The sequence below is a fragment of the Eurypyga helias genome, unplaced genomic scaffold, assembly GCF_000690775.1.
Source record: "Eurypyga helias isolate BGI_N326 unplaced genomic scaffold, ASM69077v1 scaffold18861, whole genome shotgun sequence".
Classification (NCBI taxonomy): domain Eukaryota; kingdom Metazoa; phylum Chordata; class Aves; order Eurypygiformes; family Eurypygidae; genus Eurypyga; species Eurypyga helias.
Window position 1 is genome coordinate 4,127 of NW_010232948.1, and position 15,140 is coordinate 19,266.

Here is a 15,140-nt window from a genome sequence, read left to right on the forward strand (position 1 = left end):
AAGATGTCCACCTGCTGCACTAAAGCTCCAGATGGAGTCGTTCCGGACACAAGAGTGTGCTCCTGACAGGCCCAGCCTCTCTGCCTCTCTCTCTTCTGTCACCCCAGAGCCACAAAACGTTTCACGGCTGCTTCTTCCTCAGAGATTGATTTGTTTAGTCAAAACGCCAGAGCCCCGATTCCTTCGGGGCCTCCCAGCGTCACCAGGCCGACACTGCTCCCCTGCTCTTAGAAAGACAGCCAAGTCCTTCATCACTGTTCCAGCCTTCAGTTTACCCCTCCATCTCCTCACCCTCCCTGCTTATCGTCTCTGAAAAGCACCTTCTGGATCTAAAGGTTTAGATCTTCTTTTCAAAGAGGAAACACCAGCGTGAGAACTTGGAGTATCTTCACATTCAAGACAGACTTTTGCCTTACAAATCCTCTTTGAAACAATTCCTTTGTTTGATCATTTATGCTTTTTTCTTTCCTTGAGCTTGTATCTGTTGGCCTGTGAATTAGCACTATCGCTGCTCGCTGCTGCGGGGCTCACTGCCACTGGGCTCGCTGCTTCTCAGCCACTGAAACGCCACCCCGTGCTGCAGTGAAACAAACCGGGACTGCGCTGGTAAATGGATTCTGGTCGCGTCAAAGCTGGAAAGCAAAGCCTCCTGCTTCTTCCCAAACACGAGAAAACAGGACCACTTTCATTAGCACCAAAAGGATTTTAAATGAACAGTTCCAGGGGGCTCCTTTCAAATCATAAAATGTGAATTTTACATAAAAGTGTGTTTACAAATAGTTTCTGCTTTACACTCAGCTCTGCCCATCACTGACCAGAAGTTATATACATACAGACTAGCTCAGCAGCTTCAACCACTTGCAGGGAGACTGCAGAATCTATTTAAGAAATAAAAATAGGATTTCCTGGTTCCTCGAGACTCTCTTCAGCCTGCAGACCCAGGCACCTGCCGGCTCCTGCAGTCTCCGGGGAGCACTAAGCTTTCGGCGAGAAGGGGTACTGCGGGTGCCACCAATCCAGGAGCCGCACGCTGTGCACAGGGTCCAGCACGACCTGCACTCCTTGGTCAAGGCGAGGCTTCTTGCCATTGCGAATGGGGGCGTCCTGGAACACCAGGCGCACGCGATGATGCCTCATGTCCGTGCTCACGTTGATGGTGAACTGCAAGAAGAGAGACCAGGAGGTGCTTCAGAAAACCAAGGGACGAATAAAACAGAGTTCTTAGCAGTACACTTTTAGATACTTTTTGGAAATTCTTCTGAATTGTACAAGCTCAAGGTATTTCAGGTGCTGGCAGTTACACCCTGAACCTGCAGCTCTGGGTTCAAACCACCTCCCTCTGGCTGGCAACCCCAAATAACAATGCCCAGAGTGAACCTGAGGGCAAGAGGCTGTCAGAGGAAGGCTGGAACTCGCTGCCCTTCTCGTAAGTGAAGTCTGTGACTCTCTCTTGGGCACAGGGCACTTCTGAAACCGACTTACAGTCAGAGCCTGTTGTGGTGCCTCCCCCCCAGCCCCTAAACCACTGCACATCCCGCAAGACTCCCATCAAGCCCTGGCCACTGTGCAGCACGTCTGGCGGTGAAGCATCCCTTGACACTCCCAAGCACTCTTGTGCTGCTGAGGTGGGGAACAGCACTGACTATAGTGGGAATTCGGTTGCCTGACCACGGTGCCTACCAGGAATTCAACCACCTGGCCACGGTGGGGAATAAGAACTCAATAACTAATCATTCCCTGACAACACCGGAACCCGGGCAAGTCGGAACCAGCAATTACTGGTAGTGCGGTAATTACCAGCCCGAGTTGTGCCCAGCATGGAAATTTGCTGGTGCCTAAACACACGTCAGCAGTGCCCAGGAAGGCCCTTTGAGCTCTCCTGGACCACGGCGGCTGCATCCAGCATCCCCCATGGAGTGGGACATGACTCAGAGCTCACAACCATCACGCCGATGATGGGGCCTGGGCTGAAACCCACCCCCCCCTCTTTGAGACTCAGCTCTTCACCTGTTGAAATGCAAAGGTGTCTGACGTGAACACGTTCACTGAACCCAGAGGAATTTTAACAGCTACACCTTTGTATATGTGTACCTATCTCTGCACCTGATCTCTGTGGGTGCGTGCAATTTGGTTTTAAGAGCTTTGTTAAGTTTTTAATTAAGCTGTTGTGCTGATTCATTGATGTTCTGCCAGAAAATTGATATAATCTAATCTTGTGATTTATCTTACTAGTGTTAACAAACCTTAAATTACTATCCTACATCAAACTGCTCTGGTTCCAAAGCTATAGACAGCACAAGATCACCACTGTGATTATGACACCTCATCTTGGTCAAGTCCAGGACTAGGAGTGGATTAACCAGCACCCAGACTCCCCTGTGAGAAGTTCATAACCCAAGAGGGTCTGCTCTGAACCTCATGACTTGACAGGAGCAGCTCCCTCACGCTTTCCCTAATCGCTACATAAACCACACCCACCTGATTCCAACTTTATTTCCCTGAACCCATGGAAACATTTTCCCTGATCCATGTGTAAACCATCCTAACCCAGTGCTGATTTGACTTCACTGTTGTCTGCATTTTCCATGCTGAATAAGCACAGAGTGCACCTTGCCATCGACTTCTGCTTTTCACAAATTCCTGTGAAATCACTTTTCCTTCCAACATCTGTTAAGCAGCCAAAACAGCTCATTTTGTGGCACAGTCACATGTGCTGCCCCACACTCTAGCCCTGCTCTTGCCTCAGCACGCCTGCTCTGCTGCTGTCCGGAGCAGAGTTCCTGGAATTTCATTCCAAAGCTGCTCTTTCTGCCACCAATCATCAGTCACGGACCATATACACAATGGAAGAGTTTGCTCATGCAGGTTTTCGCTCTCAGAATTTACTGCTGTCAGGTAAGGAGATAGCTTTTTGAGGAGAGAATACCTTCCCTTCTGCACCCGTACCTCTCATACCCTGCTCGTACTGACACTGATCTGCCCCAGATGCCATGCAACCACAGCTCCTTGCAGATGCTCCATCGTTTGTATTTGCTGCACCAAACAGGGAAGGAAATGGAAATGCTGATGGAAATGCAGAAGTTAAACTGAGGAGATCCTCAGCATTTCCTCTGGTCTTAAGATCCCCATAACTGGTTTGTTGGTGTAACCGTGTGACCTACACAACAGCAAAGGCTGTCCTCATCTCCTTCAGAAACCGCACACACTAAGCTTGCCCGGCAGATTCCTCAAGCACTTACCAAGGTAAACGTCATACCCATGACTATTGGCACGAATATGAAGTTAAAGGTGGTGATCTGCAGCAGACAGCAATCCTGATCTGGGTTTGTATGGACTTCTTCATACTGAATCGGCGGCTGAAGACCTTTGCAACATTTGCTCTTGAATCTGGGAGACTTGAAAGAAAGAGAGACTTGTTTAGTGAGGCAGGACGCTCTGACGGGAGCTTGGCTGCTTCTCACGGGCGCTGGCTAGCAGATGCTCACCGCAGTCCCACGCGCTGGGCAGAGCGTTCCGTACACAACAGAAAGCCATCAGTCAGGACGGGGAATTTGCAGGATCATTTCTTTAGAGGGGAAAGCTGCAGAATTCCCAAAGTTGCCTGAAACTACTTGCTTCTCCTGAGACCCGTTACTGGAGGTTTTCATTGGCAGGGTTGGCTTTCTTCACTTCTCTGGGAAATCTTTCCAGTGGTAAAACAAGAAGTTTTGGATCCTGGTCTATGTTTTTACCCAGTGGTAAAAATAGTCAAAGAGTCTGGGTTTTGGTCATAATCAGTAGTGATGACCCAAGGCTTAGGTTATTTGGGGTAACAAATGACTTAGATCTTACAGTGGAAAAAGAATCATAGAACCATGGAATGGTTTAGGTTGGAAGGGACCTTAAAGACGATCTAGTTCCAACCCCCTGCCATGGGCAGGGACACCTTCCACTAGACCAGGCTGCTCAAAGCCTCATCCAGCCTGGCCTTGGACACGTCAGGGGCAACCTGTTCCAGTGCCTCCCCACCCTCTCCAGGAGGAACTTCTTCCTGATATCTAATCTAAACCTCCCCACTTTCAATTTAAACCCGTTACCCCTTGTCCTGTCACTACAGGCCCTTGTAAAAAGTCCCTCCCAGCTTCCTTGGAGCCCCCTTCAGATACTGGAAGGTGCTATAAGGTCTCCCCGGAGCCTTCTCTGCTCCAGGCTGAACACCCCAACTCTCCCAGCCTTTCTTCACAGGAGGTAATCCAGCCCTCTGCTGAGGAAGACACCAAATAAGGAAATAAAAGTGTAGGATTTAAAATGTCGTGGTAATACAGACTAAAAACTGAGTATAGTTTCAGAATGTGCTTTAGTTGGGAAAAGTGTTTCCATTCATTGGAATCAGTGTTTCCATTCATTGTCTGAACACATAAAAAGTTTCCATCTTCCTCTCTACCACCCAGAAGAATCATTACTGCTACAAAGTCACAGCCATTCTGGCTCTTCTTTCATACCTGCTTTTTGAACTTGAAGTTGAATTCCCACATTGCTTCTTGTCTGTTCCCTTCAATCTTTTTGCACCAGAAAAGCAGACACTGAGGTGGGGAAAGAAACAAACAAGAAAGAAAATTATTAAATCCTTGGAGGCACCACGTTAAGTAAGTTTTAGCAGAGCATGAAGGCCTCCAATTACAAACACAATTACAGAGGAGCAGTTGGAAGCCATTTATTCAAATTAATTATGTTCAAAGAACACACATGGCCATTTAGGTCTCTCAGTTCCAAGTTGGCCAACCCATCACGAAACTGGATTATATAACTCATAACCACTGACGTGCTAGACTGAAAAATCCTGTTGCACCATTTGTCCCCTTCACCGGGCAGAGATGAGCAGTGCACGTTCACCTGTTTCCCCCTCCCACCAAGGACTCCCATTAAACTGGAGTCCAGACAAGACTAAAGTGAGGAACAACTGAACACAGAGTAAGGATCAAGGAGAGAATCCAAAGGGAAATGCAAAGACCAACACATGAGCTATGAGGTGACAGAGAAGAAAGTTCCTGAGGCACTGTGGTGTCAGAAGAAGGTCTTGACATAACTAGGCACTGACTGCCACACTCCAGAGTATGAAATCACTGCACAGGTATCACAGTCTGATCAACCTACTGTCCCATTGTAAAAGAAAAGGGGAAAAGGGTCTCAACAGCATCAGAGGTAACTGGCACTGCCCTCCCACACAGACATACACCAGAGTCCTCCAATTTAAGTCATTTATCACTGTGTGGTCCACAGGATCCATCCCAGCATGCAGCTCTTGTTCTAGGGGTCTCAGCAGAACTCCTGTATTAAACCAAGTAGGAAGGAAATTCCCTACGTGCCAGCAAGTAGAAGCAACTAGCCTTCAACCGCCAAGAAGAGGATTTGGCAAGTCATCACTGAACGTGTTTTCACAGCACAGCAGCCAGCCCACCACAGCTGGTCTTATAACAGTGTCAGCAACAAAAGAAAGAATAATGTGGATAAAGACAACTCCACACACACCTCTCTCCTGCCAAGAGAAGGCCCGACTGGGTGCAGGGTGAAGCACGCATTTCGTTTCATTCCAGGATAGCGTGACCCCAAATGAAACAAAGCAGAGCCAGCTTCCAGCACAGGGGCTCTGTCATTAGAGATATGAGACCCTTCACTTCAACTCTGAGTCATGTCCTTCAAGGAGTCCTTAAAGGACCTTTACCTCGACAATCTTCATGAGGTGAACAACAAAGCTCCATGGAGTCAAACTCAGAAACATGCGTTGAGTAACCTCCACCTGGGAAGAGGGAGCCCTCAGTTTTTCCTGATAAAAACATCCTCTGGATCTTTTTTAACACCGGCAAGCGGCAGATGCTGCTGAGTTGAACTCCACCATCAGCAGCATTTGTAGTTCACCGGCAGAGACAGCCTGGTCTAGCAACCGGTTTGGTCATGGCAAGCAGTGAAGCACAAAACGGTCAGTACCTCCTAAGGGGCAGAGGATGTCGTCCACGGGTCAGCCGTCCTGCCCTTCAGACGCGCCGTACGGCCTGCCGCTCCACCAAAAATAATGGGGGTGTCTTTAAAGGGCAAACACTTCTGCTGACACCATAACGGCTCCAGTGTCCCACACAAGCTAGGCTAGGGGAAGAAAAAAAGAAAATAAAGAGGAACAGCTAGATTTGATAACACCCGGGTCTGGGGTCTCCTCTTGCCACATGCAGCTTACACAGGCATTTGCCATTAGTCTCAACGACCGGTGAAGGTATAACCAAAGCCCATGAAAGCAAGAAGGTGGGGAGGCAATGTCAGAGCCTCCCCCGTACCCACTGTGCCAAGGCCTTTCTGTGCACAGTAACACAGGCGGAGCTCAGAGTCTCTCAATGCCACAGTGCAGCAAGACCAGACTCAGGACGGCTCTTTTATGCTCCAAGGGATTAGGTCAAACCTCTCCTGTTGTAACAAAGCCTCGTCACCATTTAATTTCCTTTTTTAAAAGCTGAATAATAAGAGACTGCACTTCAAGAATCTTCCTCAAACTGTTAGTACAATAGAAGCACTAGCAGTGGGCACCAAAGCCGTTATGATGTCAACGTGAATGCTTCCAAAATGCCAACCCTGCCAGCATCATCTCTGGGTTTCCAGCGTACAGCCACACTACCAGATCCAAGCAGTGGTAAGAAGTTTGACTCGGAAGGACTAAGGTTAAGTTGTAATTTCCTACAAACGTTTTGCTTTTTATTTTTTAAAGAAAGATGACACCCAAACTGGGGATGTGGGAAGAGAATGAAGAGCTCTGGATGCAAGACCAAAACAGAACTGTGTGCTTTCCTCCTGCTCCACAGCACCACCTGCTTGTGCTACTGCTGGATGCTCCCAAAGCAGTACGACTTTGTTTTCCAGGATCCACCCATGGAAAAGGAGGAAGAAAGGAGGGATGTCACATACAGATAGATGAGGTTGCTCTGTTTTGCATGGAGAAAGTACAACTCCTGAACCAAAAGAACTCCAAAAACCTCATTTGAGGGGACTTTGGATTTGGAGGGTGAAGAATTCACATTGTTGCTTAAGCTGCTCACAGGGTATCAGCCAGTTGCAAGTTAAAACCAAACGAGACACAGAGGCATTTCAGAGTTAATGGTCAACAGCGATTAAAGAGGAATAGATACATAAGTGCTCCAAGCTGGGATAGCAAAGGGAGTTGTCTGCCCACACCAGAGACAAGCCCTTCGCAGCCCAACACAGCTGCAGCCCCGGTCCCAAAGCAGGTATTTGCTCTGCACACTCGCCATGCTCCCAACCTCGCTGCCCTCCTCGCCCACACAAAGATGATGGATGACCTACAGGAACGCAGTGTGAAGTGACTCCCTTTCAGAGGCTATCAGTGTCACTTCTGATCTCTCCAGATGCCGGCTACAGAGAAAAGATGTATTCTGGCAGACAGCATCAGAATAAAGAAGAAGATATAAAAGCTGATCCTACTGCAACCTCCTTTCAGCAACAGATTTGCAACGAAGGAGGAGAGCTGCAAATACCCCTAGCAGTTCTGACATCCAGTGAAGCAAGTACCGTTTTTCTGATTACAAAGATGTTGTGGTAGGACTTAGGGAGAAGTTACCCAGAGAGTAATCAGAATCCTCTGCAGCAGCAGTTATATACAGACACAAGCAACCAGCATCAGTATTCTGAGCCAGTAACCATCCTGCACCTGAGTTTCACTGGCCACCATCTAAACATCATCTCTTTTTCTTCTAGACAGAGAACAAAAACTAAAAGAGCAACATCTCAGACATATGCAACTTCCTTAGCGATTCCACTTACTCTGGAGTTTTTTAAAGTGCTGGGAGTACTGTCTGGAATAGCTGGATTCCTGGAGACTCGAGATGCAAAAGGCTCGTACATGTGGTACAGTGACCGGATGACACACGCACGGAGACAGTGCAGCTTCTCCATGGACTCTGGCCGCAAGCGGAGAGGCAGGTACGCATCCAGACTGTAGTGCCTGAAAAGCCAACGACAAACCCAACACATGCTGAAGGTCAGAATGCCAGAGACGTGCAGAAGAAAGCTATGAAGAGATCAGTGTCGAGAGAAAACTGAACATCTGATTGATCAAAGGCCCTCTTCTCGACTCGAAGTGCTGCAAGGGTGTTGTACTGCTCTATATGAAATCACATCTCCAAGACTGCACCTGCATCAGGGAGGTTTCCAGCACACACATAAGTATATCCTGCTACAATTCCCCAGTAATTGCTCAGAGAGCAGACAGCATTTTAGCTGCAGGATGCGAAGGCCTGCAGATTCCTGCAGGTTCCCACAGACTCACTTTAGCTGGGCTTGACTGCATGCCCGCAGACAACTGCCCGAGCAGCCAAAGGCCTGCGCTCAAGGGGCACTGCGACCAGATACCAAAGGTGCCATTGCTAGGGAGCTTCACACCAGGAACAGGGGCAAGGGTGACCATGGCTGCTACTTGCTCCAGACTCCCACTGCTCGTGCCTCCTGGGCAACAGAAACAGCAATGTAAAGAACGTGTTCTCGCCTGAAGGGAAGGCCAAGCGACACACACAGGACAGGGTTTATTCCATGTTTTGACCACCTCATTGCTCTGCTCTTAGATTATTTATAACTTATTTTTGCCACTAAGACAGCTCCAAAAAACCTTAGTTTCTCTCAGGCCACTCCAACTACAGGAAGGTGACCGCGATCAAAGCTTGCAGCAGGGCAGGTTTTCTATTGGTGACATTTGCCTGTCTTTCCATAAGGTAATGGAACAGACCTTACTTTGTAAAGCACTTCGAGTGCCCACTGTTACAAACAGGGGTGTGTGGGCCATGGCAAGAAAAGCACACAATGCTCTGAGATTTTACACAGGAACATGCCACACAGATCCATTTCCAGATTCAAAGCAGATGCAATGTCCCACAGCCCCTTGCCTGGCAAGGCTCACATCACCTGTCAACATGCAAATGTTTTAGGACTCCAACCTACAGGGAATTATTCCCTTATTTACAGCTCTGCAGGGAGCTGGTCACTGCTGAAGCCTCCTACAAATAGTTTAAGAATTCTCTAGAGCCTCACCTTCTGTAAAGCCTGGTCCAAAAGGCGGCAGTGCAAGTAACAGTCCAGGCCTTCTTGCAGATGAGTGAAAACCGGACAATGTCTTCCGGGCGAATGTAGGAAGCCAACAACAGCCAGATATCAATTGGGTATTCTTCTCCGCCACCGCCATCAGGATTTTCTAAATGCAATGAAGGAATGATAGTGTAGTAAATAATCTCTTTGTTAAGTCACATCTAAAGCATGTGCTTTACTACTGGTAGCAGGGTAAGCAGCTGAAATATGTATATACACATGGTCAGCCAAACAAGGTCAAGTTAGTACAACGTCATTATCACCACTACCGGTTTTTATCGGCATGAGCTTGCCGGGCCAGGAAAGCATTACATTTCCCCTTGCTGGATACATGCCACCAGTTATCCCTGTTGCACTCTGCACACATATGCAAAGTGGCAGATTCACAGAAGAATTCAGGCTGAAAGGGTTCTCTGGAGGTCTCTCCAAACAGCCCAGCTCAAAGCAGGCTGAATGAGGTAATTCTGTTCAGGATCTTGTCCCACCAAGTTCTGACTGTGACCAAGGATGGAAACCCCACAGCTTTTCTGAACCCTCGTTCAATGCCTGACCCTTTCAGAGCTGACAAATAACACTTAAGCCAAGAAATACAAATTGGATTGCAAATACAGAAGCAACTTTATGTAAAGGAGGGCCAAGCTCATGCATTTTTATCAAAATTTTATCAAGCTCATTTAACAGGTCATCAAAAATGCTTTACACTAGAAGCCCCTGAACATTAAGACACTGCCAAGCTTGTCAATTCTTTGTTCAAAGACTCACAATGTTTTTGTGGGAGCTCTGCCAGGGAGGGTGAGCAATTCTCTCCTGTAACTGGCTAATCAGCTGCTTTTATTAAATCTGTAATTAATTAAAGCTTCTTGGATGGGAAACTTTTACTGCAATTCAGATGAACAGAATGGCCTGTTCTTCCTCTCAGAGCTGTCCGAACTGAAGATTCAGAAACTGCTTTCATTCCTGCAGTGTTAACACCACACATTTTTCCACATACATTGCTCCAACTTTAGCAGAAAGAACACCTTTAAGAACATAAACAGCTAAAAAAATATGGAGCACCATGAACATTACAAGAAAAAAACCATCCGACTTATACACAGGGCCAACAGAAAACACTGCTATGAGGTTTATGAACAAGTGGTGTAAGGGAGTGTTTAAGAACTTGAGAATCCCAGACCTAATCCTGCGACAGCAGGTTAATAACAAAGGGCAGTGCTTTATCCTCATGTGATAATCGCTACGCTGGCTGCCAAGGAAAGATCTGGATGTGACCACTTCCCAACACCATTACAGATTTATGTCAGGCACACCCACCGTGGGCTGTAACAGCCACTTTGCTGTTTCAAGAAGTCATGTTTGCTGACTCAAGAACCCATCAAGCTACCCAACTGCTGAACTGCAGAGCACAGCCAGAAGCATCACTGCTCTATTACTATTTTTCCTTTCCTAAGCATGTAGCAGGAATAAGTAAGGCATGGCTGTTGTAGAACAGAATACTCTTTCCAGATTCGTAACTCACATAACTCTAGCCACACAGAGATTCTTATTTTCCCAGGACTCTGAAGGATGTATTAATAAAAGAGGTTAAACACCTACCCCAGAGGAGTGCCGTGCACCTACAGCCCATGGCAGATGTTGACGTGTTAATTTTATTAATGCTGATACTAATTTAATGTCGGTTTTTCTTAAGCTCAACGAGTCAAGTTAAAACTTGATTTTCAACCTGAAAGCAGCCTGTTATTAGAAACTCCACAGGATTCCACAGTGCAGCAGAGCAGTTTGTTGATTACACTGTGCTGCAAATAGGTTTCTATAGAGTTGCAGAAAGTGTAAATGCTGAAGGATACATCTCCCCAGAATTCATGTACTGTGATGCCACTAAGGCCACATTCACCTGCTTGCTGGAAAAAGGGCCCTCACAACTCTTCTGTAATTAACCACAGCCATGGAAACATCCAGAAGGCAGAGCTTGCATTTTGCCAACAAACGCAGCATGGACAGCAGCACTGTTTTTTCCCCAGAGCAATTCTGCTTTCACCAACATGCGTCCAATGCAGTAACATGTCCAGTGGCAATTTCACAGCTCCTTTGAAGAGCAGCATGCATTGTCCAAGGTTGACAGAAGTTTACTGAAAGTCACAGCTCTCAGGTTTTGATTTCATGCCCAAGGCCCTGCCTCTGTGAAAAGCCAACCCCTCTGACCAAGTCCCAGCAGGTGTAAAAGCACTTTAACCCTTGGTACGTCTTTGTGCACATACAAGTTACACAGTGCCCCAAAGAGCCCCACAACTCGCCTGTAAATAGCAGCCATTAACACCCCACGGGCAGAAGACGCGGAAGCAGCCCCCACAGAACCGGCAGCTCCTACCTTTGTGCCTTTTGCTCTTCTTTTTTCTAGAGGCAGTTCGCCCGTTGATGCTTTCCTTTGTATCCATTTCATCGCTGCTGTCACAAGACTCTCCCGACAGAGAGAGAACTTCCTCAGCCGACCACAGAGGGATTTTACTAGAATGACAAGTAATGACACAGTAAGTATACTATCAGAGAGACAACGGTGATCCAAGTTTAGGAGACGCTTCAGTGGAACCACTGCCAGAGCCACTGCTAAGAAACAACACAGCTACTGCATTAAAGCTTGCTACACCAGCAAGCAAATCCTGGGCCGGAGGATTACTTTGTCTGTCAGAGAAAGATTAGGGCAAGTGAACTGGAAACATAATTATTCAGCTTCTTGTTTTAATGAATGAACAATGAGGATGATTAACCAGCCCATTATGCAGATGATCCCATTGGTTTAGCTGAAGCTGTTTACAATTTTGAATAAAACAACAGGCTCTTTTTCTACAGTGCTAGCTGGTTCCCCTGCATACTGGCACCTCCTTGCATGGCCACGCTCAGCCTCTGTAGAGCCAGCACTGACTTTGGAATTGCCCTAAGAACACAGGGAAAATACACTTTCTAATCAGCAGGATAAAGGGATCCTGTGGCTGATGACACACAACCAGCAATCTAATTCAGTGCCAAGCATACTGGAGCTCTGCTTAATCTCAAAATTAGCGGAAGGAAAGACTGGCCTAATGAAGAAAACAGCAAGTCAGTTGGGTTTAGGAGTTTTTTGCTGCCTCTGGGTGGGTGTTTAGACACATCACTGTTAGTTATTATTATTATTAAAACTTGATCTCTAAACTGAGGGCTCTGTAGGACAGAAAAATCCACATGTGAGGCAGTAATGACAATTGAAAAAGAAAGGTGCAGTCCTATGTTACAGATGTGTGAAAATTTCAGCTGAATTTCAACCCAATGTGCTTGGATGAAGAAAAGGATTTCTACCAAGAGACACCTGACCTTGCCAGAGGCTTGCATTGCTCAAGTTTTTCTAACCTCACGCAACCTGAAGCCCAGGAAGGTTTACACATCAGTTACAGTCACCAGAGAGCAAGATGTGCTACTTGAAACAGTAATACAACAAGTGGAAAGACAGTCCTAGGATAGAGCTTGTACCAACTGACTAGAGATACCTGCAGTGCTTTGCTAAACCAGTGCTACCTCACTCTGCAGAGTTCAGTCTGTAAACAGTGTGCAGTCACAACAGCGGTACCCCTCACTGTCATATCATACGGCCCTCTCCACATCACCTTTTATAGGCAAAGAGAATTAGGTGTCAACAGAAAGGGCAGTTATGGCATCAAACACAGCCAAGCAAGAGAGGACAACAACTGACAGAGACTCAGAGAGGGCTTTGGAAAAAGAAACTGTCACACTCTGCAAAGGAAAGGTCACCACCCGAGTTGACTGAATCCCACTGCATTGCAACCCTGCAGAGGCACCCCCTCCACCTCAGAGCAGTCATCCCCACCTCATCCCTGGGTGCTAAAGGGGAGGAACAAAGCTCAAGAAAATTCCACCTGGCCCTTGCTCCCCTCCCAATGAAGCCCCCCGCTCACAGGCAGTCACATGCAGTGCAATGTTTACTTGGGGCCAAGAAAATAAGGTCAGCGAGGCCAAAGGCTCCCTGGGCAGAAGCTGCTGGCCCCACACCATGGCATGTTTCACTAGATAAGGCTGTAGTTTCGTCATGACTACATCAGATAAGGCTGTAGCACAGCCGGGGCCAGGGAGAGATTCCGAGGATCTCCATGCGAGGAGAGGAAAGCCCCAGTGACTGCACTGCAAAGATGGGAGAAAGGGGTGGGCAGAGAACTGCCGAGTCACCTAGATAACGTGGAGGTGAGCCAGAAACAGAGCACAATTTTAGGAGAAGGGTTAGCTGGAGAAAGCAGGTGATGCCGGACACAAGGACTCTGCACAGGGTAGGGAGAAAGAAAAGGCAGAGTTTGCCAGGTATGATGCTAAAGTGCAATACAGTACTCTGAGGCACTGCATCAAGACAGAGAACACAGAAGGGAGAGGGAATGGGGAGAGGGAACCCCCCAGCCAAAGGAGGCAAAAGAAACTTGAGAAGTAGCAGCTAAAAAGGACATTCCCCAGCCTAACAGCCCCATACAGTTTCCCCAAGACAGGCACTCATGCAAAAAGTATGTTTGCTTTAAACTTGTAAGATTTCAACAACATAAAGTTTTCCTACAGGAAGGGTTCAGTCATTACTGTCAATGTAATAACATTCACTCCTAACACGTGTGACCAGGTACATTTAAAAGAGTCGAGGCCTAAACATTAACACTGCTCAAGCAACCAGGGTGTGTTCAGAATGCTTCCAGCAGCTAAAAAACAAGGAGGAAGTAGATAACAAAATATTGCAAGACCTTTCCAAGAAACTGCTTGTTTATACAGTTCACCAAGGAAAAAGCAACACCCCTCAACAGATCTCTTTGCAGGGGAAGAGCAGGTTTGCCAGAACTATCATAATCTTATTCCCACTGCAATGAATTTGCCTGCTAACAATGTTGTCTACAGTTTTATATGAGGAACTAAAGTAATAATCGTATCGTGTCATTTTCTGCTTCAAGCAGGAGATAACACCCAACAGTTAATGGGAAAAGGCCTTTCATTGCAGACACTAACGAAGACCGACAATTCTGACAGGACTTCCAACAGGCTTTCTGCTAAACCTCTTGTCTAAGACCCTAAACACCTGACTGCAGAGGAGCACAGACTCATTGTCAAGCCCCAAATGAGGCAGATTTTCTCAGGCCAGGGAAGGGGAGTTTCCCACATCATGCAGAGACCAACAAAACAGGGAAGCAGCCTGGGGAAGGCAGGGTCCCCGGTGTAGACTCACCTTCCTGCTAAAAAAGCCACAGCTTTTTTCACCCGTCCAGATTTCACAACAGCTGGGTCTGAGTTAGCATAATCTGCCACCGTCACTGCAGGAGAGTCAGAAGACAGGGCATCAAGCAGATTATGGATTACAGGGGAGGTGATAGAAGGTCTAAGAGCCACCATTCCTCAAAGGAACACTCCCCATAAGAACAGAGGCTTGAGCAGGAAGTGCATAAATAGGAAAGGAGCCCTAGTAGAGGTGCAGGCCAGCAGGCCCATCAATCCACCAAACCCTGGGGATCCACCCACCTGCCAACCCATCCCAGGCCTCTCCCTCCACCTCAAACAAACCCTCCTTACACACAGTCCAACTCAAGACAGGCTGATATAAATAGGAAAGAAGCCCTAGCAGAGGTGCAGGCCAGCAGGCCCATCAATCCACCAAACCCTGGGGATCCACCCACCTGCCAACCCATCCCAGGCCTCTCCCTCCACCTCAAACAAACCCTCCTTACACACAGTCCAACTCAAGACAGGCTGATCCCCTAGGCCCAGGCTCCTCCTTCGCAGACCGAGACAGCTCACTCCGACACTCCCACAGCAGGCCCGACCCTCCCCACCTCCAGATAGAAGCAGTTCTCTCCCTCCAGGGGCCCCGGGGGTCCGGCTTACTTCCCGGGTGAGACTGGATCGTCCTCATCTCCCCTCATCCAGGCCAAACCCAGGCCCCTCAACTCATCAGTCGAGACTACTTTGTCCCTCAGGTCCGGGGCCTCCTCTCCGGCCAGCCCAGGCTGTCCTGCCCCGGC

General features: G+C 47.6%; 1 protein-coding gene across 1 annotated transcript; it reads right to left on the reverse strand.

The window, feature by feature from the left end:
• Positions 1-683: 683 nt before the first annotated feature.
• Positions 684-14,435, reverse strand: LOC104517038 (transmembrane protein 183A-like; the record flags this gene model as incomplete). Its single annotated transcript, XM_010161581.1, has 7 exons — positions 684-1,161; positions 3,240-3,395; positions 4,482-4,562; positions 7,801-7,981; positions 9,061-9,220; positions 11,480-11,616; positions 14,351-14,435. Coding segments are annotated over 7 exons (986 nt in total), but the record flags the coding sequence as incomplete, so codon positions are not given.
• Between the last annotated feature and the right edge of the window lie 705 nt (positions 14,436-15,140).